Source organism: Bos mutus, chromosome 25 (genome assembly GCF_027580195.1).
Source record: "Bos mutus isolate GX-2022 chromosome 25, NWIPB_WYAK_1.1, whole genome shotgun sequence".
In the NCBI taxonomy this organism is placed as follows: Eukaryota; Metazoa; Chordata; class Mammalia; order Artiodactyla; family Bovidae; genus Bos; species Bos mutus.
The window spans coordinates 1,785,284-1,813,086 of NC_091641.1; the positions used below are offsets into that span (position 1 = coordinate 1,785,284).

The following is a 27,803-nucleotide window of genomic DNA, read 5'->3' on the forward strand; positions in this document are numbered from 1 at the left end:
CCTCTCCAGTATTCTAGCCTGGGAAATTCCATGGACAGAGGAGCCTGGCAGGTTACAGTCCTCGGGCTTGCAAAAGAGTTGGATGAGGCTGACCACATACAAAACATTAGAACAACTCCAGTTATTTTGTATTTGTATTCTGTGATTTATTTTAAATACTGTTCTCAGCATCTTACAATAGCTTGCTTTCTTTAAGATATGTGACTTTACATATTTTCTGCAATTGAACGTGCGATTTTTATAACATTTCAGGACTAGGATTCTTTTTCCTTGAGGAACACAGTTTCAATTTTATAATGAAAGTCGGCTGGAATTCAAGACTGCATATAGGAAATTAGAGACAAATTTTCAATATCTTTTTCATTTATAAATGAGTTGCATTGTTATTAAAAAGCAACACTATTCAATTGCATCCCTTTCTTTATTTTACACTCCACCTCATTCCATATAGATTAGAGGCAACTCTAGCTAGAACACATGATAAAGTTAAAATTTAAAAAACTAACCCTGGGAATTAAAAAAAGAAGCCAAGGGGAGGGAAAGTAAAAAACAAATATGCAAACTTCACAGGCCCAAGTGGGTAATAAAGTCAAGTTTCACATTTGGCTTTGAGATCCCTGGCAGCTGGAGAGAAAAGAGACAATCTTTTCATGATTTTCGTTTTGGAGAGAGAAGATGTACATCAGTTCCTCAAGGAAAGCAGAGCTTCTCCCAGGACTTAGCAAAAGATGAAATTTATCAGAATGCAGGAGCATTGCATAACATAATGGATCATGTCCTTGGCATTCCTAAAACAGAACAGAATAACCTCCCTGACACCGTCAGAGTGAAAGTTTTAGTCACTCAGTCGTGTCTGACTCTGTGCAACCCTAGGGACTGTAGCCCACCAGGCTCCTCTGTCCTTGGGATTCTCCAGGCAAGAATACTGGAGTGGGTTGCCATTCCCTTCTCCACGGGATCTTCCCGACCCAGGGATCAAACCTGGGTCTCCCACATTGCAGGGAGATTCTTTACTGTCTGAGCCACCTGGGAAGCCGGACACCATCAAAGGTAACAGTAAACTCATCATGTGGTTTTCCCTAATTCTCATCTAAAGCCCTTAGAATCGGCCCTGGCTATAAAGCTTCACGTCAGAGTTTCTCTTTATAACCAGCCTAAGATGGTGCTAGTGGTAAAGAACCTGCATGTCAATGCAGGAGACATGAGATGCGGGTTTGATCCCTGGGTCAGGAAGATCCCCTGGAGGAGGGTGCAGCAACCCACTCCAGCATTCTTGCCTGGAGAATCCCACGGACAGAGGAGGCTGGCGGGCTATAGTCCATAGGGTTGCAAAGAGTCAAACACGACTGAAGCGACTTAGCACGCTGAAGAAAAAATCCAAGTGAATCCTTACTGGTGTATCTTCTCTCCCTCCCGCTCCTGCTTCCCCAGTGCCACTTCATCCTTTCTGTTTCTCTCCCTTCCTGCTTTCTGACTTTTCTAATAGACATCTGAAACTCAGCATGGACCCAGGTCCTGATCTTCCCCCGGAGTGCCCCATCAGTACCTCCCTCCCTCAGCCGATAGCCATCCCATCCTCCTATTTGCTGAGGCCAAAAGCCCTCCATCCGACCCCTCATGCTGTGCATCAGGAAATCTCACAGTTCCGTCTTCAAAACATATCCAGGATCTGACCATCTGACCACTTCTCGCCACCTCTGCTCTCGCCACCCCACGTGAGCCACCAACAGATGTCACCTGAAATATGCATAGCCCCTTCATAGGCACCCTCCATCCTGCCCCGCAGGACTCCTCCCCATTCAGTCTCGGCACAGATGCCAGGCTGGACCCCTTGAAATCGTCCATTCTATCATGATGGTTGTGGGCTCAAGCCCCTGTGATGGCTCCCTCTTTCACTCAAAGAACATGGCAAAGTCCTTCGTGGCCATGAGGCTCCCCCTAAGAAGGCCCTGGTACTTCTCGGACCCCACCCCACACTTTTCTCCAATCATATGATCCTTTGCTGTTTCTCAAACCACCAAACAGCTCCAGCCTTTACCCTGGCTGTTCCCCCTGGCTGTCCCAGGAACAGCCTGGGACACATTTTTTCTTCCCAGACACCTGCAAGGTTCACTTCCTTTTCAAAGATCTCTTTCTCAATGAAGCCTCCTAACTTGATTGCCCTATTTTAAGTTCCGCTTAAAAGGGGGGCGCAGGGGACTTCCCTGGTAGCCTAGTGGTTAAGAATCCGCGTTTCTACGTCAGGGGTTCAGGTTTTTTTTTTTTAGGGTTCAGGTTTAATCACTTGTTATGGAACTAAGATCGCACATGCTGTGCAGCACAGGCCCCCCCTCAATTAATTGATTTAAAAAATAAAGTTCACTTGCCTTCCCCTTGCAATACAACTTATCATGCTCAGCAGTTTCTTTTCCCTGTGGTTCTAATCTCCTCCTGGCAATCTTTATAATTTCATCATGTAATTTACATACTTATTATTGTATCAATCAGAATAGACTGGGTTATGTTACAGTAACAAAGACCCTCAAAATTTCAGTGACTTAAAGAAACAAATCTTGTCTGTCCTGCTCTAGAGTCTCAGGGACCTAGGCTGACTACACAACCTCCATCTGCAATGTGTCCAGTTTCCACATCAGAGGGGAGGGAAAGCTCTGGGGGCGGGTTGGGGAGAGGGGTCTCACATCAACAACTAAATGCTCTGGCCCGGAAGTAACATCACGTCTCGCAATTCACTGGCGAACCAGCCGCGTGGTCTCACCCAACCACAAGACCAGGGAGCAGAATCTTACCGTGTGCCCAGAAGACAGAGAACTAGGACCATTTAGAGCAGGGGTCCCCGGCCTCCAGGACCTAACGCCTGATGAGCTGAGATGGAGCTGATGTAACAGTAACAGAAATAAAGTGCACAGTAAGTATAAGGCCCTTGAATCATCCCCAAACCTCCCCCTCTGTCCGTGGAAAAATTGCCTTCCACAAAACCGGTCCCTGGTGCCAAAAAGGTTGGGGTGATTTATTTACAGCACTAATAACCACTACAACTTTGCCTCTTTTTATCATTTGTTCCACACCACCCCGCCTCCCACCCCAGAACGTCAGCTTCACAAAGTATCTCTAGCACCTGGAACAGTGGTTTTCACGTAGTAGGTGCTTAATGAATATTTCTCGAAGCAATGGATGGATTACATGGTTAGATGCTATCTGAAACAAAGTGTATAACTATAAATCCCACATCGCATGCATATACTGCAAACATGCAGGAAAAGAGTTCTTAATCTATGCCTGGCCCTGTTCTGGAAGCCCATGAAATTCTTTTCAATTTTTTTTCCAAGGAAGGGTCCTATGGCTTTCACCAGGTTGGCAAAGGTGCCTTTAACACAGACCAAGAACAGGTGGCCCAGAAAGAAGGGATTTGGGGTATGTCAGGTACAAAGCCAGACCCCAGGGCCAATGTTAGTATGTTAAGGGCAGCAGGTGGGTCACCTCACCTCTCTGAGCCTCAGTCTCCTCTGTGCTTTGGGCCTGCAGTGGGGATCAGCTGAACAGGTGGTCTCCACACTGGCCAGCAATTCAGAAAAGCTGGGCCCTGGGAGGAGGGGTGGAGGGGGCACCATGCTCACCCGCGCGGTCAGTGCGCCATCTAGTGGACAGAGTGGGCAGTAAGGGCTGCTGGCACACACCTGGCCCTCCTGGATCCCAGGAGCCAGCTGGCGCTCAGGAAGGTTTGATATCATGCAAAGAGTTGTGCTCTTTGCGACCCCATGGACTGAAGCCCACCTGTCTCCTCTGTCCGTGGGATTTTCCAGGCAAGAATACATAAGAAGGTTCATCTATGCACATCGTAGAGAAAGGCCTTTTGACTTTCCCTGCAGGGCAGGCTGAAACTCCAGGACTGGGCAGCCTGGGGCGATCATCTCCTCTATCTCTCTGACTCATGGGCAGCAATGGGAGATCATGCAGGAAGAACAGGACTGGACGAGTGAGGCAAAGGAGGCAGCTGACTTGGCATCAACCTGAAGGGAGCGCCAAGTGACTCGGTGATCGAGATACCTTAATGCAGCATTTTAGAAAATCAAAATTATTGCAAAAAAAAAAAAATCTATGATGAACAAATTAGCAAATCCTCAAATACAGACAGGATCTGTTCTCCTGATCTTTCCATCCGCCTCGGGCTCCAGGAGGGCTCACAGGGCAGTTCTGTGTCTCACCAGTCTGGCCCCGAGGAGAGCCCGGGAGCTGACCCAGGGGCACTGGCCACATCAGCCAGGGGCCGGGCGGCACGAGGACCTGGGGTCCAGAAGCAGGTCATCACCAAGAATTCCATGGCCCTGAGGAAAACGGCAAACTCCAGTGCCAACTGTGACTCCTTTAACCCCGGGGGAGAAGACTGGCTCACGCACGTTTCTCTGCCGTGATGGAGGTGGGCACTGGGCTAGGAACCCACCCTGCCCTCAAGGGGCCACCATCTTTGAGCTGAGACCCATATGGACAGGAACGAGGGATTATGGGATTCTCTGGTTGGACTTCAAAGGAAAACAGTGACGCCAGGGGAGACTAGAGCTCAGCTTCAGAGCAGTGAATCAGGTGAAACAGGCCTGGCTGCTCCTGGGTGTTCTTCCCCACACAGCCAAGGATGCAACTTCCCGCCTCTAGATTCCTGAGCAACGTGACAGGACGCCCCCCGAGGATGTCTCCCACCCTGAGATGCTGGGGTCCCTCCACAGACATGTCATCACACCAAGTTGACACCCGGGGCTTGGCATCCTCCGCCTCGCCCACAGAAGCCCAGCTGGGGTGGTGGGGTTTATCTCCAAGGCAAACAGAGCCACCCCCATTATCCATGACTGGCTGTGTTTACTGATGTCATCACATCCATCCTGGGCTTCCTGGTGGTGACTCAAGGGTGAGCTGCTGGTCAAGATGAGTCTTGCTGGGACCCACCCAAACAGGCAAGCATCTGGAGTCACCCAACCGGAGTGAAACCCTACAGGTGAGACACGGCTGCTGATGTAAGGAAGGTCAGCGAAGGGGCATCTCAGAATACCCACCCCTGGGACTCTCTCTCCCGCGTGCATGCGCTCGCTGTTTTCTTTCTCTCTCTCTCTCTCTCTCTCACTCTCCTGCTATCATCTAAATAGAGCTGTAAAAAAAAAAAAAAAAAAGAATACCCACCCCTCACTCAGCACTTCGTGGCAGCCTCTGTCCATGCCCTGTGTATAAAACTCACAGCGTCTCATTCCCCTGTCTCAAATGAGAGAGAGGAAAAAAAAAGGCTCACAGTGGGCAAGTGTCCTGCCCAAAGACCCAGCCAGCAGGTGACAGGAGGGTCTGCTTACTCGCTGGTGGCAGAGGCAGCCAAATCCAGCCTGGAGAAATAATTTCAAAAGGCAGAGAGAGCAGAGAGAGATTCCACAGAGAGGCGGGCAGACCAGGTTGGAACAAATCCATCCGGGAACTGAGATCTCTTACATGTGGGTTCAAATTCCAGCAGGCTCCCAGCTTCTTCCAAAGAAGGCTTCTCCAAACAGAGGCCCAGGAATGACTGCTTTCAGCCTGGTCATCCAGCCACTCTGTAGCTCATCCCTTTCTCTCCCATCACAATTGCTAAAGGTCACTGACTCAGATGGGTGGGCCATCGAAAAACCTAATAAATCTACAAGTGTTCACTCTGCTGAAAGTAATGATAACAATAATTAAATGTAAAATGTGTCTGCAGGGTAGTTGCACAACCTGTGAGGGTGTGGAAATTCCATGTCTTTCGACCAACCAGGCTCGGGGCCTGAAGGTGAAGGGAAAGAACATGCCAGCAGGTCTCTCTGTTGACAGTGGAGCCAAAACAGGCTGGAGATCAAAGGCAGCCTGTCAGGGGAGGGGCGGGGAGAGGCAGCTGCAGCCCCAGCACGTGAACCCGTGACCTTCCTGCAGCCTGGGGGCCCTGCAGTCCCTGGACAGGGCCACGGCCAGCCCCACACAGCTGCTTCTGACTCCTGTGTATTTTGAGGGGGAGCCTGGCCGGATAGCTGCCTCCCTGGAGAAATGCCGTGAAAGGGGGCCCTCGCTGCCCTGAGGGTCATCTGCAGGACTGTCCACCCTCCTTCCAATTGATCAGGACCCAGAGGCCCAGGGACAGAATGTGACTTGCTCCAGATCACCCAGGGGCTGTCATCATTATACAGAAATGAAATTCACCAGGCCTGCCGTCCAATGCCCTTCCAGCCATATCGGGCATGCTCTTTCCCCTTTCAAGGGCAGCAGGAGACTCCTGTCACCAAGCCACCGTGGGGACAGGGCCCAGGAGCCTAGGGCTACCCCGATGTCGCGTCAGGAGACCACAGCCTGGAAACATCACAAGGCACCAATGCCATTACTTTTTCCAGCTGTATGGAGGAAGAATTCCACTAAGGTTACACCCAAGAGTTGACCTAAGAGCTCAACATCTATCTCAGTCAGAAGGAAAGGAAATACGCACAAATATTTGGTCTGCTTAATATCAAAGGTCTGAATGACCTCAGGAGTTGTGATACTTCGTTCCGAAATCTCATCTCCTTTCATTTTTTGAAGAAAGCTGCTACTATAGGTCGGAGAAGGCAATGGCACCCCACTCCAGTACTCTTACCTGGAAAATCCCATGGACGGAGGAGCCTGGTAGGCTGCAGTCCATGAGGTCACTAAGAGTCGGATATGACTGAGCGACTTCACTTTAACTTTTCACTTTCCTGCACTGGAGAAGGAAATGGTAACCCACTCCAGTATTCTTGCCTGGAGAATCCCAGGGACGGGGGAGCCTGGTGGGCTTCCACACGACTGAAGTGACTTAGCAGCAGCAGCAGCAGCTACTATAGGTTAAATCCTCCAAGAATGATGAACTCAATTACAGGCCTAGAGATGGATCTCTTATTTTAGCTAATAATAATGCAGGAACACTTTCTACTCAGGGCCCCTGGGGACAGTGCCATTGTTTTTGTTTTTGTGGGAATGATGGCTGACTCAGAAGTGAAGCAGGTGATTTATCTCAACGAGGTTTTTATTTGCCAACTTTGAAAAATGATTCAGAAATATACTTCTTGGGAAAAAAAAGTGAGTATAAAATTGTGTTTTGATTTCAGTAAAATAAAAATGCTCTGGGAAAGTGGCCTAAGGATATAAACTCACAATAGGGGATTTTCCAAGAGAGTCCTAATTTTAATAACATTCTCCTCTTTGGTCTCCATAATCACGTTCTTATTTGACAGTTCATGGGTCTTTTTCATTGTATTTCCGAAATCTGCTTGTTCTCCAGATGAAGAAATGTAAATATATTGAAAGTTTCAAGAAGCCCTTTTTCACCATTTGGATTTTTCATCTGAAGATACAATAACTTCAACACAATCCCAAATTCTCCCAAATTTTAATGACAATATATATGTGACTTAGGGATGCTCTCAACTGCAAAGAATAGAAAATCCAGTGCTCACTGCTGGGGTCCCATTCATTCTCTCTCCATCATTTGTTGATGTCACTCTTGTTTGCCACGTTGAGCTTGCAAGACGGCATCGCTGATGTCACACCTGCTTTCTGGGAAGTTATCTGGGCGCCAAGCAATTGGCTTCCTAAACCCCTAACTGTTTTGTTTCTTCCCCCAACCCCAGTAGATCTTTGTTTACTTCATTTCTTTGGCCAGAACTGTGTCTGTTTTGGCTTTCCCAACTCCAGCCCGCATAGAAAACGTGCCCTTCCGTGCCTGCTTCTTGCCTTACCAAGGTCATCGAAACTGTGGACTTTATTTATCCATGTGTTTAGCTGCGCAGAGTGTCACTTGCAGCATGTGCGGTCTAGTTCCCTGACCAGGGATGGCACTCGAGCCCCCTCCCTTGGGAGTGGGGAGTTTTAGCCACTGGACCAGCAGGGACTGTGTGTGTGTGTGTGTGGGCTCAGTCGTGTCTGACTCTCTGCAGCCCTGTGGCCTGTAGCCCGCCAGGCTCCTCTGTCCCTGGAATTTTCCAGGCAAGGATACTGGGGCAGGTTGCCATTTTCTGCTCCAAGGGATCTTCCCAACCCAGGGGTGGAACTCAGGTCTCTTACATCTCCTGCATTGGCAGGCGGGTTCTTTACCACTAGCACCACCTGGGAAACCCACGAGGGACTTCAAATACCTCTAAATATTAATACAACAGAGAAGGCCTAGAATGCAAGCTTTTAATTGGTAAGTGCATCCTATGGAGAGTATTAAAATAGCAAAGCTCTTTCCACCATGAATTTGGGCCCCAGGTACTGCCTGACATCATAGCCAACGCATCCTAAAAGTTTTATAGTCGTGGGGTACTCAGGGGACGTTACAAACCAGCTTACATGGCAAAGTCTGCCTTTAGGGCTCAGCAGGGTTTCCATTGATCTTCAAGCTTTCTTGTACTTCCTGGTCAATGTCAATAGGTTGGGGACATTTTTAACGAAACATAAATTACTACTCAAGGTCTTTGCTAAATTATTTATCGTTGTATGCATTTGCCTAATGGAAATTTTCACTTTGTGCTGAATTTCAAGATCCCCAGGGCTAATACTTCCCCTTTTAGGAAAAGGTTGCATTCTCTCATTGTTTATTACTCTCACAGACCCGTGGAAATTCAGAGTCAGAGCAGAGGCTCCGTGTAGACAGAGGGAAATGTTACAGAAGGTCTGAGTTGTTCTGAAAACAAATTACTGAAAATGTCAGGGCCCAGCGCTGAAGGGGCCTGCATGGTGAGGTGGCACCTCGCAGGCGCACGGATCCAAACACGGGTGTGTGACAAGTGGGCATGCAGAAAAAGAAAAGTTCATCAGAGACAGGCTTCTGCTCTCCCTGAAAGAGAATTAAAACGTTGAAAGACATCATCCTGGTGGAAGAGACTATTATATCACACCCCTCAGCGCCCCCTGCTGATCACATTGAGGAACTGCTTGACAATCAGGTGGTGGTGTGGCTTTCCTGCTGTGACGGCAAGGTCGTTGCTCAGTCACTCAGTCGTGTCCGACTCTTTCACGACCCCATAGACTGTAGCCCGCCAGGCTCTTCTGTCCATACGATTTCCTACGCAAGAATACTGGAGTGGGTTGCCAAGGACAGGAAAGAAAATGAGAATTGCTTATCTGGCTTTGTAGACTTCTGTAAAAGCATCTCAGAGCATCTTTCTCCAAGTTTTCTCTCTCAGAAAAAGCCCTTGGTGAACGTAAAGTTGTTCTAGAATTTATTGCACTTGTTTATCAAGGGAAAATATCAGGTATACAGGGCAACACTTTATTAAGTCCGAAGAGGAAGTTTGCAGTTGTGGTCGATGTTTGGAATTTGCTAAACACAGAAAACAAATCTGCTTAGGAAAAGACAGTCTGGAACTTTTTCTGCTGATACTTTCCTGTGGAAAAAATCAAGACAAGCAGAAGAAGATAGGCCAGGCAGATCCACTTCCACAGACTGGCCATTTGCCCGTGATGCCAACTCATAGTGGTGTCTTCAGAACAACAGACCGCTGTCCTCCTTTCTGCCCTTGGGCCTTCTCGAGTAAAGAATGCTCAGGTTATCTTGGCCTCTGGCAGAGTCTCTCTTTATACAGGCCAGCCGCACCTGGAGACATCTAGACATCTGGACAGAAGTTTAAAAAAAAAAAAATCAGACAATTTTAGAACTAAAACTAACTTGAAGACCAACTACCCTATTTTCAGAGGTGGAAAAAAAACAGGCCGAGAAGTGAAAACTGCCTTGCCGGGTCCTGCACACGGACAGACAGACTGGTACAGAATCCTTCCTCCTCCCCCAGCCCTTATCTCTCCACGAGCAGTCTCACAAGGAAACTACAGAGGCGGTTTTAGGTTTCCAGCTGACTGGACTACCCAGAATTTCTCCAGTCACAAATTCCTTAAAGGATAGATAAAACGTAACAAGAATATATAATACACAGCTGAGTTTGCAAGAAAAGAGACACCAAAAACACAAAGGAGGAAACCAAGCCCCGGGACAGAGGATATGGCCACCCTTAGGGGTGTGCATGGACGTGTGGGAGCTGGAAACGCTCCCAGGTGTTTCAAATGTGAGGTGTTTTATCTGTACGCTTCCGTGCTAAGTTGCTTCAGTCGTGTCCAACCTTTTGCGACCCCATGGACTATACAGCCCACCAGGTTCCTTTGTACATGGGATTCTCTACGATAGAATACTGGAGTAGATTGCCATTTCCTCCTGCAGGGGATCTTCCCCACCCAGGGGTTGAACTCTCGTCTCCTGCATTGCAGGTGGATTCCTCACCGCTGACCCAGCGGGGAAGCCCATTTATCTGTGCAAGAAGGAGAGCAGACGCTGAGACCCATTCATACAGTGGGACCCTCCAAAGACCACATGTCAGTAAGAGGGGCATTTGAAAATACTTATTGGCCCCGGTAAGGAGGACAGAGGAGTTTTACTTAGTTGGGGTCTTTTTAAATTGATTGTATTGATAAAGATAGAATGAATGTTCTTTCTTATTTATTCTTTTATTTTATTTGTGTATTTGGCTGTGCCGGTTCTTGTGAATAACTGCAGCACGTGGAATCTTCGGTCTTCACTGTGGCACGCGGGACCTTTTAGTTGCAGCACGTGGGGTCTAGTTCCCAGACCAGGGATCTAACCCGGACTCTTGGCACTGGCAGCACGGAGACTTTCCTGGACCACCACAGAAGTGCCTTAAATGGGGTCTTAAGGAGAAAGAAATATCCTAAGAGCAATCAGGAGCCCAGGCCTGTGACACTGGGCAGGTGCAGAGCCTGAATTTTACCTTTTTCAGTGGTGAGCTGCTTAGAGTGCCTAGCAGGGACATGTACAAAAGTTTCCTGGAGGAGAACTTTACAACTCATCCCACCTGGGCTTCTTAATGACAAAAATGGATCATTAGTGAAGATGACCCCATAATAAAACATTACCAAAATAGATAAGGAATTGATGGAGCCTCCATGATAGACAATCAGCAGAATCAACCATGCTGAATGAAACAAAAAACAACCAAACCAGGCAAGATTAAACAAGCAAAAACCACACAGAACTATCTGGTAGAGACTATAAAGTAATACTGTAAATGATTCAGAGATGAAGGAATAGAAACCTAAGGAAATAACACTCTGCAAAAAAAAACTGGAAGATCTATGGCAAGAGATTGGATTAGTAATTTTTTAAATTCCCACAAAGCAAAGTTCAGACCTCAGTGGTTTCACTGGTAAATTCTACTAAACATTCAAAGAAAAATAAATACCAATTCTTCATAGACTCTTCCAAAAAACAGAAGATGAGGGAACACTTCCCAACTCCCTCTATAGTGCTGGCATTATCAAAATCAGTCTAAGACATCAGAAGAAAACAATACACCAGTATTCCCTATGAATGCAGACATAAGAGCCATCAACAAAATACTAGCAAACTGAATCCAGCAACAAAAAAGAAGTATTATATATGATGACTGAGTGGAAAATTTCCCAGGAATGCAAGGTGGATTCAACACATAAAAATCAACCATTGTTGATTATTTCACAGAATAAAGGTCAAAAAACACACGATCATCTCAATGGACACAGAAAAATCATTTGACAAAATCCAATGCCCTTTCATGATAATAACTTTCAACAGACTAGGAATAAAAGGGAATTTCCTCAATCTGATAACTTCTAGAACTAATGAACAAGTTGAACAATGTAGTGAGTTATAACATCAAATAACAAGAATCAATTACATGTCTGTATACTTACAATGAACGGTCTGAAAATGAAAAAGCAATTCCATTTACAATAGCATCCAAAAGAAAATACTCAAGGAATAAACTGAGCAAAGGAAGTAAACTTATACTCTGAAAGTCACAAAGCATTGTTTAAAGAAGAAAAACCTAAATAAATGGAAGGACACTCCGTGTTCATGGATCAGAAAATGTAATGTGGTTAAGATGGTAATGCTTCCCAAACTGATTGACAGAATCAATAAAAACCCTTATTAAAATCCTCAATGCTTTTCCTGCATAAACTGTTAAGCAAATCCTAAAACTGATATGGAAGTACAAGACACCCAGATACGGCTTCCCTAGTGGTCTGTTGGCTAAGAATCCACCTGTCAGTGCAGGCGACACAGGTTCAATCCCTGGTCCAGGAAGATCCCACTGGCCACGGTGCAAGTAAGCGGCTGTGCCAGAACTTACTGAGCCAGCGCTCTAGATCCCGACAGCCGCAACTACTGAGCCCATGCGCTGCAGCTACTGAAGCCCGTCCGCCCAGAGCTCATGCGCCACAAGAGAAGCCACCGCAATAAGAAGCCCACGCACTGCAATGAAGAGTAGCCCCCGCTCGCCGCAACCAGAGAAAGTCCGCTTGCAGCCACAAAGACCCAGCACAGCCAAAAATTAAATAAATAAGCCTTTAAAAGAAAAAGACACCCAGAATAGCCAAAACCATCTTGAAAAAGATTAAAAAAAAAACAAAGCATAAAAGACAAAATTAGAGGACTCACACTTCCTGATTTCAAAACTTACCACAAAGCTACAATAAGATAGGGTGGCAGTATAGTGGTAGGATAGAGCAAGTGAGCAGAACTGAAAGTCAAGAAATAAACCCTTACAGTTTATCAAAGCCACTGGGGAAGCTGACAGTGGTGGTCAAGTGATTTTTCACATGAGTCACAAGACAGTCCAATGGGGGAAAGAGCCATCTTTTCAGCCAATGGTGCTAGAACCACTGGACGTCCACAGGCTAAAGGATGAATGGACCCTTCTGCTACACCTCAAAATTAACTCACAATGAATCCGTAGACCTAAAACTCTAAAACTCTTAGAAGAAAATATCGGGGTAAATCTGTGTGACCTTAGTTAGGCAATGGTTCCTTAGATATGATACCATAATCAAACGCAACGAAAGGAAAAAATAGGTAAGTCTTAAAATTTTTTCGTGCTTCAAAGGACAATATCCAGGAAGCTAAAAGACAACCCACAGAAGAGTGGAATATAATTGTCAATCCATATAGCTGACAAGGGACTTGTACCCAGGGTATATAAAGTATGGTGACAGCTCAGTAAGAAGACGAAATACATTCTGTTCATGCCAGTGCTTTGTTACCTATTGACAGCTGTGGAATCTAGAATCTGTATATTCTCTTCTAGACTTCAGACCCATGATTTGTTTTGCAGTGGTCTATTTTATTGTTTTTTTTTTTTTAACTGAAGAAAGCAAACTCTGATGCAGCTGATTTCTCATGAAATGAAGAGCATCTTGGCTTTCTGATAAACTCATCCTCCTAACATTTATTGAGCAAAAGCTATGTGCCAGGGACTGGGCAGCCTGCAATGAACAAGTCAAAAATCAGCCTGCCCTTGGGGCACTGAAGGGTGTCTTAAGTTCTTCAGATGGGTTGTGGGTGGGAAGAGACAATCAACAAAAAGACGAACAAGAAAAAGACTAGCTAGTGTCTTCGTTTCCCGTTGCTGTTCAGTTGTTCAGTCGTGTCCAGCTCTTTGTGACTCCATGGACTGCAGCACGCCAGGCTTCCCTGTCCTTTACCAACCCCAAGTTTGCTCAAATTCATGTCCTTTGAGTAGATAATGCCATCCAACAATCTCATCCTAGGTCACAACCTTCTCCTCCTGCCCTCAATCTTTTCCAGCATCAGGGTCTTTTCCAATGAGTCAACTCTTCGCATCAGGTGGCCAAAATATTGGAGCTTCAGCTTCAGTATCAGTTCTTCCAATGTATATTCAGGGTTGATTTCCTTTAGGATTGACTGGTTTGCAGTCCAGGGGACTCTCAAGAGCATTCTCCAGCACCACAGTTCGGAAACATCAGTTCTTTGGTGCTCAGCCTTCTTTATGGTCCAACTCTCACATCCGTACATGACTCCTAGCTCCTGTAACAAATACTACAAATTCAGTGGCCTAAAACTGTACACAGTTATTCTCCTGAAGTTCTGGGCAGATGTCTGAAAAGTCTTGGCTGAAACCAAGATGTCAGCAGGGCTACTGCCCTCTGGCCCTAGTTCCTCTGAAGGGAGAACCCACATACTTGCCTTTTCCAACTTCTAGTGGCCTCCTGTGTTTCTCAGCTTGTAGCCTCCTCATCCCTCTTTAAAGTACATCACTCCAGTCTCTTACATCATATTTCCTCCTCCTCCAGCTTCTCATGTGTCCCTCCTGTAAGGAATTTTGTGATGCTAACTGGTCCATCCAGAAAATCCCAAACAATCCCCTCCTCTCCAAACCCTTACCTTGATCATATTTGCAGAGTCCCATTTGTCATACAAAGTAGCACTGACACGTTCCTCCGAGGATTAGGGCTTGAACATCCTGGGGAATCTTTATTTTAGCCTACTATAGTGAGCAATAGGGCTTCCCCAGTGGCTTGCGCTAAATCCCTTCAGTCGTGTCTGACTCTGTGAGTCCATGGAATGTAGCCTGCCAGGCTCCTCTGTCCATGGGATTCTCTAGCTTAAGAACACTGGAGTGGGTTGCCATTTCCTTCTCCAGGGGATCTTCCTGACCCAGGGATGGAACCCGCTTCTCCTGCATTGGCAGGTAGGTTCTTTACCACTAGCCCCACCTGGGAAGCCCCTGTGGCTCAGTGGTAAAGAATCTACCTGCAGTGCAGGAGATGCAGGAGACACAGGTTTGACCCCTGGGTGGGGAAGATCCCCTGGAAGAGGGCATGGCAACCTATTCCAGTATTCTTGCCTGGCGAATCCCATGGACAGAGGAATCTGGCAGGCTACAGTCCATAGGCTTGCACAGAGTCGGACACGACTGAAGCGACTTAGCACAGCATGTAGCACAGCTAGCTAGTGGCAAGCACTATTAGAATTAAAACAGAATGCTGTGTTAGAGATGGCTTGGAATACTACTTCAGGTCAAGGAAGGTCCCTCTAGGCCGAGCTTCACATTTCCAGGAAATACTGTAGTGGGGAGAACATTCTAGACAGAGGAAACGGCAAGTGAAGAACTCTACAGCAGGGGAATTCCCCAGCAATCAATGGTTAGGACTCTGTCCTTTCACTGCAAACGACAGGGTTCAATCTCTGGTTGGGGAACTAAGGAAAAAAAAAATAAGGAAAAAACTCTACAGCAGAATCGATTTGGAATGGGGCAGGAGTCAGCGCTGTTTGCATTGGAAAGGTAAGGGAATTTTCAAGTCACATTTGCTTTTTCAAAATAAGAACACTTAAAGCCCCATCCCCTCTCTTGGTCTTTATCACGTGTGTGTGTGTGTTCTTTCTTGCATTTTTATTTTTAATTGAGGATAAGTGCTTTACAATGCTGTGCTGGTTTCTGTCACACATCAGCATGAGTCAGCCACAGGTATACATATGCCCCTCCCTCTTGAATCTCCCTCCCACCCCCCACCCCATCCCATCCCTCTAGGTTGTCACAGAATGTTGGGTTGAGCTCCCTGCATCATACAGCAAATTCTCTTGGTCTTTAAATGGGAATTTGCCCCAAACTGCTGTTATTGGCAGGGACCTCTTTGGTCACAAAACACAGTACAATCCTCGTGGACACCCCAGAGCGCCCATCAGGGCAGACAGCCCTTGGGCAGGCTGTAAGCTCAGCCACAGAAAGTTCAGAAGAAGAAGGCAGACACCCCAACACAAGAGCCTGTTTGGAGTGTGGCTTTCAGAATCTCATTGATACTGTCACCAGCAATTGCATCTTGCAACTTTCATTAACGTAAACAGGATTTTTGGTTATTTAAACTCAAATAGGAGCCAAGAGCAGAGAAGGCAATGGCAACCCACTCCAGTACTCTTCTTGCCTGGAAAATCCCATGGCCGGAGGAGCCTGGTAGGCTGCAGTCCATGGGGTCGCACAGAGTCAGACATGACTGAAGCGACTTAGTAGCAGCAGCAGCAGGAGCTAAACGAGAAAACCTTGGTTGTCTGCCCCTGGGGAGGTGTGGAGCTGATTTCCAGTGAGGCCAGGCCTGCTCTTCAGGCCTGGGTTCTGGGCAATTGGAGAGCAGCTACAGTGCTTTCTCAGCAGTTACAACCGGCTTCTCACCTTCTCCTGTGTCATCCCTTTCCATTGATTCACTTCACTTCACATTGAGCATCATTAAACCTCAGAACAACGAAGACTGTGGGTTTTCAAGTTTGCATGAAACCAACACACACACCTGAGGAGCCTAACATATGTGGATTTTTGAGGGTGTTCTCATCTTTGTAGACTTACAGTACATTTGACTGTACTACAGCGTTCATTGCAGTCCTCCTTAAATTCTACTTCCTGCACTTGTTTTAAGGTCTTGAGTCAAGGCCAGTACACTTTGTACTTCACTATGGCCCTCAGCAGGGCGCCTGGCACAGAGCAGATAATCAATACTCATTTGTTCTTGGGGACTCAGCGGCACCAGTCCTAATATTGATACAGACCAAGAGCTGACCATTCTCTAAGACTTCTAAAGGAGCAACCAGGAAATTATTTCCATAAGGGAGATTTCATTAATATAGATATCTGTTAGAAGGTCTGCCTACACTTGTGAACGTGGCCCTTCGATCAGATTCCAGTCTCAACAAACAAACTGGGCCATCTGAGATGTGCTGGTTTTAAAGCAGTTTGTTAACTGCTGTCTCTTCCTAGCTGAGCTGTGGGGTGTTAAAGTTAAGCCTCTGCTCTGTTTCTGGCTCCTCGGTTGACTGCCTTGCAGCAGAGGGTGAAATGATCCCATTCATCAGAAGGCCTGGAGGGAGGTTCTAACACAAAAGGTGACCGACCCGCAAAGTTAAGGAAGCGATTTTCAAGTTTAAATGAAAGCTGACAGACATCCTTGAAGAGCCCAGTACGCAACGCTGATAATGGTAAGGTCATCAGTTCACTCAATATGGCAAATAAGACCCACCAGGCAAATCTCATGAGTCAGATGCTGGAAATCTGTTGAGGAGAGGTAGCTGCTTCCACTGCCCCAAACCTAAGGGCTCCAACACCCAAGGATCCATTACCTTTTGGTTCTCAATCACAGTACGCTTTATAGCTTGCAAAACACGATGACCTTGTCCCGGAATCCAAGTGGCTGATTCTGTCCTAAATCTAGCTGCATCTCATGCTTTCATATTCCCATCTAGGCCAACACAGTGCTTTCTTTGTGTATGTTTCCCAGTGAATTTTATAACGGGAGCATTTAGAAGCTTCATCATAGCCCATAAAAGATGAAATTCCACCCAGATAGAAGTTTTTTAGATACAGAAGATCTCCTGCTCTGGCTGGGTGAGGATCTCAGATACCAAGTAGTGTTTCAGGCTGGGAGAAGCCTGTTTGGGGTCCTCAGGCTGGGGTTGAGGTGGAGATAGAACAGGGAGCTTCAGGAGCCGCCCTAAGGAAGAGCATTACCTCCACTATACCTGCGTTCACTGCTGCTGCTAAGTCGTTTCAGTCGTGTCCGACTCTGTGCGACCCCATAGACGGCGGCCCACCAGGCTCTCCCTTCCCTGGAATTCTCCAGGCAAGAGTACTGGAGTGGGGTGCCATTGCCTTCTCCAACCTATAGTAGTAGTGAACCTGTGTTCATTAGGGGCTTCTGAATCTTTTAACGATCTTGTGACTAGCACGGTTACATTGCACTAATTTAAAAGTCCTTTTTAAATCTAAGTTTGAAAACGTACTGCCATTTCTGTAACCAGACCGTGGCATTTTATTGATTTTTTTCACATTATCAGGAACTTCCAAAAAGGATTGCAAGCGGCTGCCCCTTTCCCCCATCTATGAGAGCCTTTGTCCTGAGGTCGCTCAGATCTCTGAGGTCGGGGATACGGGAGGGCAGGAAGGGGTCAAGAAGGGAAATGAGTACAACTGGGGGACACAGCACCCGCGGAGAACGTGGGCGTCAGGGCCCCTGTCGCCAGCACTGCGAGGGGCACTAGAGAGCTCTAGGGCCACAGAGGTGTGACCGCCTACGGTGCGGGCTGAAAGCGGAACAGCTTCTCGAGCCCGCCATGGACCCCTCACGCGGTCGGGGTCCTAGCTTTCCAGCGCCTCAGGTGGAGACGCCCCGCCCACTTGGCCTGGCGCGCCTCCGCCCCGCCCACACGGGGCTCACTGCCCCGCCCACCACGGCTCGGCCCGCCTCCTCCCCACCGCCCAGGGCGCCTCAGGTGGGGCCGCCCCGCCCGCCCGGCCGCCCCGCCTCGCGGCCGCCCCGCCCACCCCGCCCGCCTCAGGTGGGGCCGCGGGGCCCGCCCTGCCCGCTCCGGCCGAGTCTGGCCGAGTTTCCTCAGCTCCTCGCCGGCGGCCGCGTCAGTAGCGCTTCAAGTTTTGACGTTTTGGCCGCCGGGTCGCGCGACTTGCACTTCCCGGCCGACAGCTGTGGAAGCAGCCGACGCTTGAGGGCCCCTCAGCCGCGCCCCGGCGCTTCACAGCCGCCCAGGGTCGGGCGGCCACGAGGCCCGGCCGCGTCCTCCCGCGTTCGCCCGCCCGGCGGCTGCAGCCATGTCGCGGGGGCCGGAGGAGGTGAACCGGCTCACCGAGAGCACCTACCGGGTAAGCGGGCCCGGGACCCTGGGGGAGCCGGGGTTCGAGGGCGGGAGATGCGGGGACTGGGGAGTGGGGGGCCGGGGGTTCGGGGGCGAAGAGGCTGGGACCGTGGGGGCGTCGGGGTTTGAGGGCGGAAGACTGGGGCTCCAGGGTTCGAGGCTGGGGGTGCGGGGAGAGGTCCGGAGCCCTGGGGGAGCCGGGGTTCGGGGTTCGAGGCCGGGGAAGCGGGGACGCCCCGCCGGCGGCCGGCAGTCCTCGCCCGGGGGAACGGTCGGGATCCTTCACCTTCGAGGTGAGGAGGGGACTTTACACGGGAATGTCCTCCCCTCCCCCTCCTTTCTTTACCCGGTCCCCTCCTCTCCCTCCCGGCGCAGGAGACGCCCGGCAAATTACACATTTCACAACCAAACGTCTTCGGGGCGGGAGGGTCCTGTGTCGCCCCTGGGGCGCGTCTTCCCCACATCTTCCCCTCGGGGTCGGTGGCCTCGCCGGTGCGGCTGCGGCGCATGACTTCTCGGAGAGCCGAGCTTGAGTTTCCTTCGAGAATGCAGGGGGAAACTCCCAGGTAATTAGCCAGCGCCAGGTGAGCGGGGCTCGGCCCTGGGGCCTGCGGGGGGCGCCACCGGCCCCAGAACTTCACTGGAAAGGTTTGAGACTCTCTCCCTTCTAGAGACCCTGCCTCACTCAGCTTTACGTTCAATTTGGCTTTCAGATATCGATTATTTGGGGCAGGTTAATGGGAGTCTAAGAACGTCCGAGGTTTGAATAAAGTTGACCCAACCTTAAGCAATGCGTTGATGGTCATTCTCTTAACTTGCACTTATTACGAGAGAATGTTTTCAGAAACACAGATTTAGGATTAGTGGCCAGTTTAGTAAGTTTAAGTACGTATAAATGAATTCCAGTTTGAAATAAGATATGTGTTTAATCATCTGCTATTAATAGAACACAAAACAACTTTTGTTTTAATTCGGCTTAGGCTCATGGAACCCAAGTTCTCCGAATGCATTTGTAGCCATTTTTAAGACCCACAGTTGGGTCATTTGTATAGATTACTTTTTTTTTTTTTTAACCCTAAAATTTAGTTCCTAGATTTGCGATTGAATTTGCAAGTGAATTCCTGAAATCAGAGAGGTTTATTGACTTTTGTTGGGTAAGAATAAAAGCATGAAAATAGGTTCATAATCCTTTGTTCAAAAGACTGGTTCCCTTTGTTTGAATACACAAGTCCTGTCACATATGGACTATACTGCATTCACACTAAACACAGTAAATACAGTTGTCATAGCATTCTCAGCTAAGTAACCGTGACCAAAATCTGGTCCTTATTCATGTTTCCTTAGAAGAAGGCAGGTTTTAGAAATCCCAGAAATTTGAACGTTAAGATTTTACCTTTCTGTTGAGATTGTTTAGATGATCCTGAAGATGGTGGGGGTAGGAATGTGTGGGCTGTTGACTGTGTTAATATCATGTTGTTACTCTTCGACTTGGGAGTTGTGGCTATTCTGATGACTGTCAATAAAGGACAGTAAAACTGTACGTTATTGAGGAAAGGAGATCATTGCAAATTTGAGTAGAATTGCACACACACACACACACACCCCCGCCCCCGCGCCTCCAAGACACAGGCTGGTATATCTTTCCAATCTGAGATGAGATATGACTCAGGCATCTAATCCTGAAGTCACTCTTCTCTGCTTTTTCTCCCAGTTCTTCTTCACTGTCACTTTTAGTGGTGACTCAGCAGAGGGGCTGTGCTCAAGTGAATTACAATCCCACAGATATCAATTTTGCATTACCCAAAGAACTGAGGCAAGAGGAAGAAGGTGTGGATTTCATAGTTTGGGTTATGCATGTTTATCAGCACTGTTGCTTAGTCGCTAAGTTTTGTTCAACTCTTTGTGACCCCATGGACTGTAGCCCACCAGGCTCCTCTGTCCATAGGATTCCCCAGGCAAGAATACTGAAATGGGTTGCCATTTCCTTCTCCGTAAAACATTGTAAATCATTTTCGTATTTTGAAAGGCTGTGATACCCTGACGATCAGAGACCTGTACGTTATTGCTTTCCATTCCCAGGTGTCTTAAAACATACTAAAAGCTCACAGATGTTTATTGACTGACTTTAATCACCATTTCCTTGTTAATGTTTTAGGGTCAGGTTTAGGTTGGGATGGCGGGATAATAATTTACAGCCCCAGACAGCAAGTTTATATATAATCTATAAAGTGAATGCCACTAGCTCATGCCTTGACTATGATAGAAATGCACAGTGAAATTTCACAGATCTGATTGAAAGCCCATCATCTTTTCACCACCTCCTCTTCAGGTTCTTCCTCCCCCAAACCCCTCAAAACCAAACCTGAAAACAATTTAAGTTTAATATGGTAAGAATCTCCCAGCAATGTGGATGAACCTGGAAGAGATCTTGATGTTACCTGGCAAGTTAGAATGTTTTACTAATAGAAATGCAGTCTAACCAGGTGCATTTACAAAAGCCGCCTACAAATGAGATTTTATGACTCGCATGGGTTTTGATGTTTTTTAATACTCAAATTTCTTTAACTTTGAAATAAAGGAATAAATTCTTTAGAGAAAAAGGGGGGTTTTGAAGTAGTGTGATCCTCTGTATGCAGTATCAAATATCTTTAAATATTTATTTAAGCATTTGCTGAGTTTTTTTCAATGTGTACTTAGACAAATGGTTACCAGAGAACCATACTAAATCCCAGGAGGATGTGTGTTTTACGACCTTACGAGCAAATGGCAGGATAGTAAGCCCCAAAACGTCAGGTAGTGTCACTGGTGCTAATTAGAATTAAGCCAAAGATCCCTCCCCACACTTCAGTCTATACGACACCCATAATTTCCCTCAGCAGCTTGCTTGTGATTTGGCATGGGTTTTCTGATGAATGCATGCTTTAGTGGTACAAGGAAGAAGTAAAGTTTAAAAAACAAAAACCCTTAATTAAAAGTAACCACACACACCCCGAAGTAACCACAGCCTTGCTGGAAGTTAGACCTGTTGGTCTGAGGAAGTTAAGGAGGACTGGATGTGATGTCACCCCTCCATTAATCTTGCTGAAGCAGCAGTGATGGGGGGAGGGACACAGAGGTCTTTGTTTAAATGTCACCTCCTCCGAGTTCCACTCAGCTTTAAAATTGAAGACAACCCCATCCGTCTCCCAGCGACCCCCACACTCACACCTGTAGTGCTCACTGCCTTAGCATATATTGTTGTTCAGTTGCTAAGCCTTGTCTGACTCTTTTGTGACCCCATGGACTATAGGCCACCAGGCTCCTCTGTCCACGGGATTTCCCAGGCAAGAATACTAGCATGGGTAGCCCTTTCCTTCTCCAGGTCATCTTCCTGATCAAACCCGAGTCTCCTGCATTGGCAGACAGATTCTTTCCCACTGAGCCCCCAGGGAAACCCTTAGCATATAATATATATTTATTTATCATGTATGTTTATCTCTACTCCAGCTCAAATGTGAGCTCCCAAAGGAAAGAAGCTTTGTTTGGCTCTGAGCACCTAGCACACAGTTCCTGACACCTAACAGGTGTACATACTTGATGAAGAAATGAGCCTTTAACTAATTTAGTAAGCTCCTGTCCTGTGCCAGGCTCCCCCCTCCCTCCCTTGACACTTCATAGAACATTTGTTTCATTCTAATTACACATCAGCCCTCTAGGTGGGCCTGTTTATTTACTGTTGAGAAAGTGAGGCCCAAAGTCTGAGATATCAGTGCCCACAGGCCAGTTCCCCTGCCAGCCTCCATCCCCATTCCTTGGTATAGGAATTTAGTTTGTGGTAGCCAACAAATGTGCAAACCAGTTACATTTTCATACTTTGGTGCCTAAGGTGTCACCCAAAGTTTGTTGTGCTAACTCATCATCAGCAGCATATTGTGAACAAACCTTCAGGTAAGAAAATGAGGGACTTTGGTTCTTTCACTGGGTAAAGCAAGCAGTCTACACCTGTGTGCTCAGTTTTGCTTGTGTAATGGTGGCTTATTTTCTTAGCTTGGGTTTAAGTGGGGATGTTTCAGTGAAAGTCCTGCCTGGTTGGCTTCCATTGTGGCCTGTGGCATATAGATCTAGGCTTTGAAGCTGGTGGTTCAGACAGTAAAGAATCTACCTTCAATTCAGGAGACCCAGGTTCGATCCCTGGGTCGGGAAGATCCCCTGGAGAAGGAAATGGCTACCCACTCCAGTATTCTTGCCTGGAGAATCCCATGGACCAGAGCCTGGTGGGCTATGGTCCATGGGGTCACGAAGTCGGATGCGACTGAGCAACTAACACTTTCACTTTTTTTTTTTTTTGGAAGCTTTTGGTCGCTGTTTATGTTTATGGCCATTGCCGTGTTGGCTGCTTGGTATCTTCGTCTGTTCCCATAACACTGCTTGCTTCAGGTATGCTGAAGATAAAATAGCATCTGCAGAAACTTAGACAATTTGGGCTCCATGATGACTAAAAAAGGGAATTGTAAGAATAAGGTGCCAGGTAGCAGAAAGGGTTGCCAGGTATCAAATATTAAACCGCACAGCCCAGTGTTATAACATCTTGTCTGTAAACACAAAGCCAAATAATGAGTGTCTTTTCCTGTCATAACATCTTTTTTTTTTTTTTTTTTTTTTTTTCATAACATCTTTTCTTGATTGGAAAGAGGTTTTAGAACTATGATAACATTACTGTGCGGACAGAGCAGCATCCTTTATTAACAAGGCTGGGGCCACTCAGACTTGTGACACCATGCACAAGTTCCAGGTTGCCTCTGACTTTACATGTATGATGTTATTCCAGGCTTGGGTGTCAGTTCTTACCCTGCACTTCTGTCATAATGAACTGCACACAGACCTGCAGGGGAGACTGATGAGTGTGCAGTTGCAACCATTTGGATTGCTTTTTCCCCTCAGAATTCCACACAGCTATTTATTCTATTCAAATGTAAACTCATTATAAAAGCAACACAAATATTCGTTGAACTTACCTATTTACATTTGGAAATACATTTTTATTTCTAAACCTTTATTTTTTATTTTTACTGAAGTACAGTTAAAGATTTACAGTGTGTTAATGTCTACTGTATAGCAGTGATTCAGTTATATATATATGTACATTCTTTTTTAAGATCCTTTTCCATTATGGTTCACAGGATATTGAACATAGTCCCCTATGCTGTACAGTAGGACCTTGTTGTTTAGTAGGACCTAAAACTTTTTATTGAACTTTAATCTACATACTGAAAGGTTTGCTTAGGCTTTTATAGCTCACTGAATTGTCACAAACTGAACCCACATGTGTAACCAGCACCCAGATCAAGAAGTAGACCGTGACCAGCCCCCGAAGCCCCTCTCATGCCCCCTTCCAGCCACTGTACCCACTCCAGGATAGCTACTCTCCTAACTTATGGCAGCACAGGCTAGTTTGGCTTATCTTGTCTGCCTCCTTTCACTCAATATGTTCTTTGGATCCATCCATCCATATCATAGCAGTAGTTGCCATTAGTTTTTCTTTCACTGTGTAGTATTACAAGGTGTGACTGTATCACAGTCTGTTCTTCTTTGAGGGGTGTTTGGATTGTTTTCAGACAACTCAAGGATATTATGAATAGTACGAGTCTGGTGGGCATAGGCCCTCATTTCTCTTGGGTGTCTACACAGAGGAGTGGAGTTCCCGGATTATCAGGTATTTAAATATTTATTCAGCTTTGGCAGAAACTGCTAAGCTGTCTGCCAAAGTGGTTGCATCCGTTTACATTCCCACCAGAAGTGTGTGAGAGTTCCGGTTGGTTGCTCTACAACCTCACCAACAGTTGATATTTTCCTTCCTTTTCATTTTGGCGGCTCTGATGGGTATATGCAAAAGTTAAAGAAAAAATAAATTCAAGGTGAAACAGTTTGCCCCAGGCTTGCTGGTTGTGCCCCAGGCTTGCTGGTTGGAGGTCTGTAACCGCAGCAGGAACGCCATCTCCCTGGGGGATTCGAAGACAGACTCAAAGACAGAATAGAGACATAGGGATCAGATGCCTGAGAGAGGCATCAGTGGTAGTGTTCAGTAGAATAAAAGATAAATTTCAGTTTATGGACTCTCAGACTCTCATAGCTGAACACATCAAAAGGTTTTCTTGTGGGCTCAGGCCCGTGGCGCTGGCAGGATGGACAAGTGTTGCAGTCTTCATACTGCCAGGAAGCTCCGTAGTCACCGACGAGACCACAAGTGGCGTGATGAACAGTACAAGAAAGCCCATTTGGGCACAGCCCTGAAGGCCAGCCCTTTTGGCGGCACTTTCATGCCAAGGGAATTGTGCTCAAAAAAATAGGAGTTGAAGCCAAACAGCCAAATTCTTCCATCAAGAAGTGTGTCAGGGTTCAGCTAATCAAGAATGGCCAAAAAAAAAACGGCTTTTTTACCCAATGATGGTTGCTTGAATTTTATTGAGGAAAATGATGAAGTTCTGGTTGCTGGATATGGTTGCAAACAAATGTCATGTTGGTGACATTTCTGGAATCCTTTTTAAGGTTGTCAAAATAGCCAGTGTCTCACTTTTGCCTTAATACAAAGGCAAGAAGGAAAGACCAAGATAATAAATTTTGGTGACGAAAGCACGGTAGTAATAAATTCTCATATACCAAAAAAAAAAAAAAGTTTTCTTGTGTAAGAGGTTTGGGAGGCATAGATGAACCATAATTAAATGAACTAGACTGCTGGGGGTATAGAATCAGAGTTATTTGAACTTTCTAGTTAATTGAGTATTAAGAGTTATGACCAACGAAGATCATGGCATCCTGTCCCATCACTTCATGGGAAATAGATGGGGAAACAGTGGAAACAGTGTCAGACTTTATTTTTCTGGGCTCCAAAATCACTACAGACGGTGACTGCAGCCATGAAATTAAAAGGCGCTTACTCCTTGGAAGGAAAGTTATGACCAACCTAGATAGCATAATCAAAAGCAGAGACATTACTTTGCCAACAAAGATTCGTCTAGTCAAGGCTATGGTTTTTCCTGTGGTCATGTATGGATGTGAGAGTTGGACTGTGAAGAAGGCTGAGCGCCGAAGAATGGATGCTTTTGAACTGTGGTGTTGGAGAAGACTCTTGAGAGTCCCTTGGACTGCAAGGAGATCCAGCCAGTCCATTCTAAAGGAGATCAGTCCTGGGTGTTCATTGGAAGGACTGATGTTGAAGCTGAAACTCCAGTACTTTGGTCACCTGATGCGAAGAGCTGACTCTTGAAAAGACCCTGATGCTGGGAAAAATTGAAGGCAGGAGGAGAAGGGGACGATAGAGGATGAGATGGTTGGATGGCATCACCGACTCAATGGACATGGGTTTCGGTAAACTCTGGGAGTTGGTGATAGACAGGGAGGCCTGGTGTGCTGTGGTTCATGGGGTCGCAAAGAGTTGGATATGACTGAGCGACTGAACTGAACTTTTCCTTTCTGTGTGACTTTTCTTAAAAACATACTTTACTGTTACAGGCACAATAGATTAGTTTTTAAAAGCATTTCAGTGAGTTACAGCTAAGAGGCTTCAAGACTAGTACTTTTTTCTAAAGGAAATGTTATTTTTAATTTGGGTCTTCTCCACACTAGATTGTTCATGCTTGAGAACAAGTCCCCCAGATTAAACATCTCTGCATTTCCCACAGTTATCCATGTTTTATTTATTTGTGTGTGCTGGTTTTAATCTTAGAGGCTCTTGAAAACTGATATTTTTATATAGATATATATAGAAATAATATAGAAAGTATTGGGGAAAAAAACTATATTTTACTGAGACCAGAGGATTTCCAAAATTTCTGTGGATATTTACACTGAAAGTAAGTTAGCCAGAATCCCACACTACTAACTCGTACTGTCACTCTTTCAGATATTTTTCAGTGCATCTTTCCATGTCAGTCAGTATTGTGTGCTTCATCATTTCGAGGACTCTCCATTCTTCGTCAGAATTTATTCATCCACCCGCCTCTTCTTGGATGTTAGGTCGTTGCCAATACCTTGCTATTAAAGTACTGCTGTGAACACCATTGTAGGTGAAACTTGCACAAATCTGGGATCTTTTCCTTAAGCTAAATCCCCTGCAGGAGTTTGAGGGAGGGGTAGTCAACATATTTGCTATACATTGCAAAATTCCCTCCAGAAAACATCCCAGGCCATGCTGTAATCTGGTTGTGTGAGAATGTACCTTTCCTGAACCTCAACCAAGTAAGTAGATGTTTTAAAATGGCTTCCTTTATATATACATATCATATATATATATACATATGATATGTATATATCCCATAGAGAGTTTTTAAAAAAAAAAATAGTAAAACATGTATAAAACCTATAACAGGGTAGTTTGTGGACGTTGGCCGGGAAAACACCCGATATTTCATGTCTGGCAGTCATGGGTGTAATTTCCCCTATAAACTTTGTACTTGATATGTCTGCAGTAATTACAGCTCTGCAGCCCTTGAGGCCTATATACTTTTGTTCTTACTTTCCTCAGCCTTGATTTTATCATTCTCTTTACATTTTCCAGACATTGAGTCTGTCTTTCTGGTTTATCATTATTTTAAGGACTGTGTTCTGGTTATAACTCAAATCTTGTGGATAAAGGTGAGACTTGTGGAAATGAGGTGAAATGTTGCTGGTTTCTCTCTCCTTCGAAAATAAATGAAAAATATCACAAGAATGTGTTCCCAATCCAGAGAGCAAACTTTAAAAAAAAAAAAAGCATCCCTCGGAGATGTAAGGGATTGCTCACAGCACGGCTCAGAGCTATGTGCTGAGAAAGAACAGCTGGTGAGTGAGGGTGCCCTTATGTTTGTTGCTTAAAATGGTTTTATTTGTGTGGTACGTTGGAGGTTAAAAGTCCCTGCTGCTGCTAAGTTGCTTCAGTCGTGTCCGACTCTGTGCGACCCCATAGACGGCAGCCCACCGGGCTCCACCGTCCCTGGGATTCATAAAAGTCCCTAAACGGTAGCAATTCCTTCACTAAAATACGAAAGGATCAGTTCAGTTCAGTTCAGTAGCTCAGTCGTGTCTGACTCTTTGCGACCCCATGAATCGCAGCACGCCAGGCCTCCCTGTCCATCACCAACTCCTGGAGTTCACTCAGACTCACTTCCATCAAGTCAGTGATGCCATCCAGCCATCTCATCCTCTGTTGTCCCCTTCTCCTCTTGCCCCCAATCCCTCCCAGCATCAGAGTCTTTTCCAATGAGTCAACTCTTCACGTGAGGTGGCCAAAGTACTGGAGTTTCAGGGCTGATCTCCTTCAGAATGGACTGGTTGGATCTCCTTGCAGTCCAAGGGACTCTCAAGAGTCTTCTCCAACACCACAGTTCAAAAGCATCCATTC

General features: G+C 46.3%; 1 protein-coding gene and 1 pseudogene across 1 annotated transcript in view; both read left to right on the forward strand.

Annotated features, from left to right (window-relative positions):
- The first annotated feature begins 18,123 nt into the window (after positions 1–18,123).
- BAIAP2L1 (BAR/IMD domain containing adaptor protein 2 like 1) overlaps positions 18,124–27,803 on the forward strand; it is a 79,329-nt gene continuing 69,649 nt past the window's right edge. The window contains exon 1 of the mRNA XM_070363149.1: positions 18,124–18,455. Coding sequence (XP_070219250.1) covers positions 18,405–18,455 — 51 coding nt within the window. The 5' untranslated portion in view covers positions 18,124–18,404. The remainder of the gene's footprint in view (positions 18,456–27,803) is intronic.
- Positions 24,610–25,039, forward strand: LOC102270412 (small ribosomal subunit protein uS12 pseudogene; annotated as a pseudogene).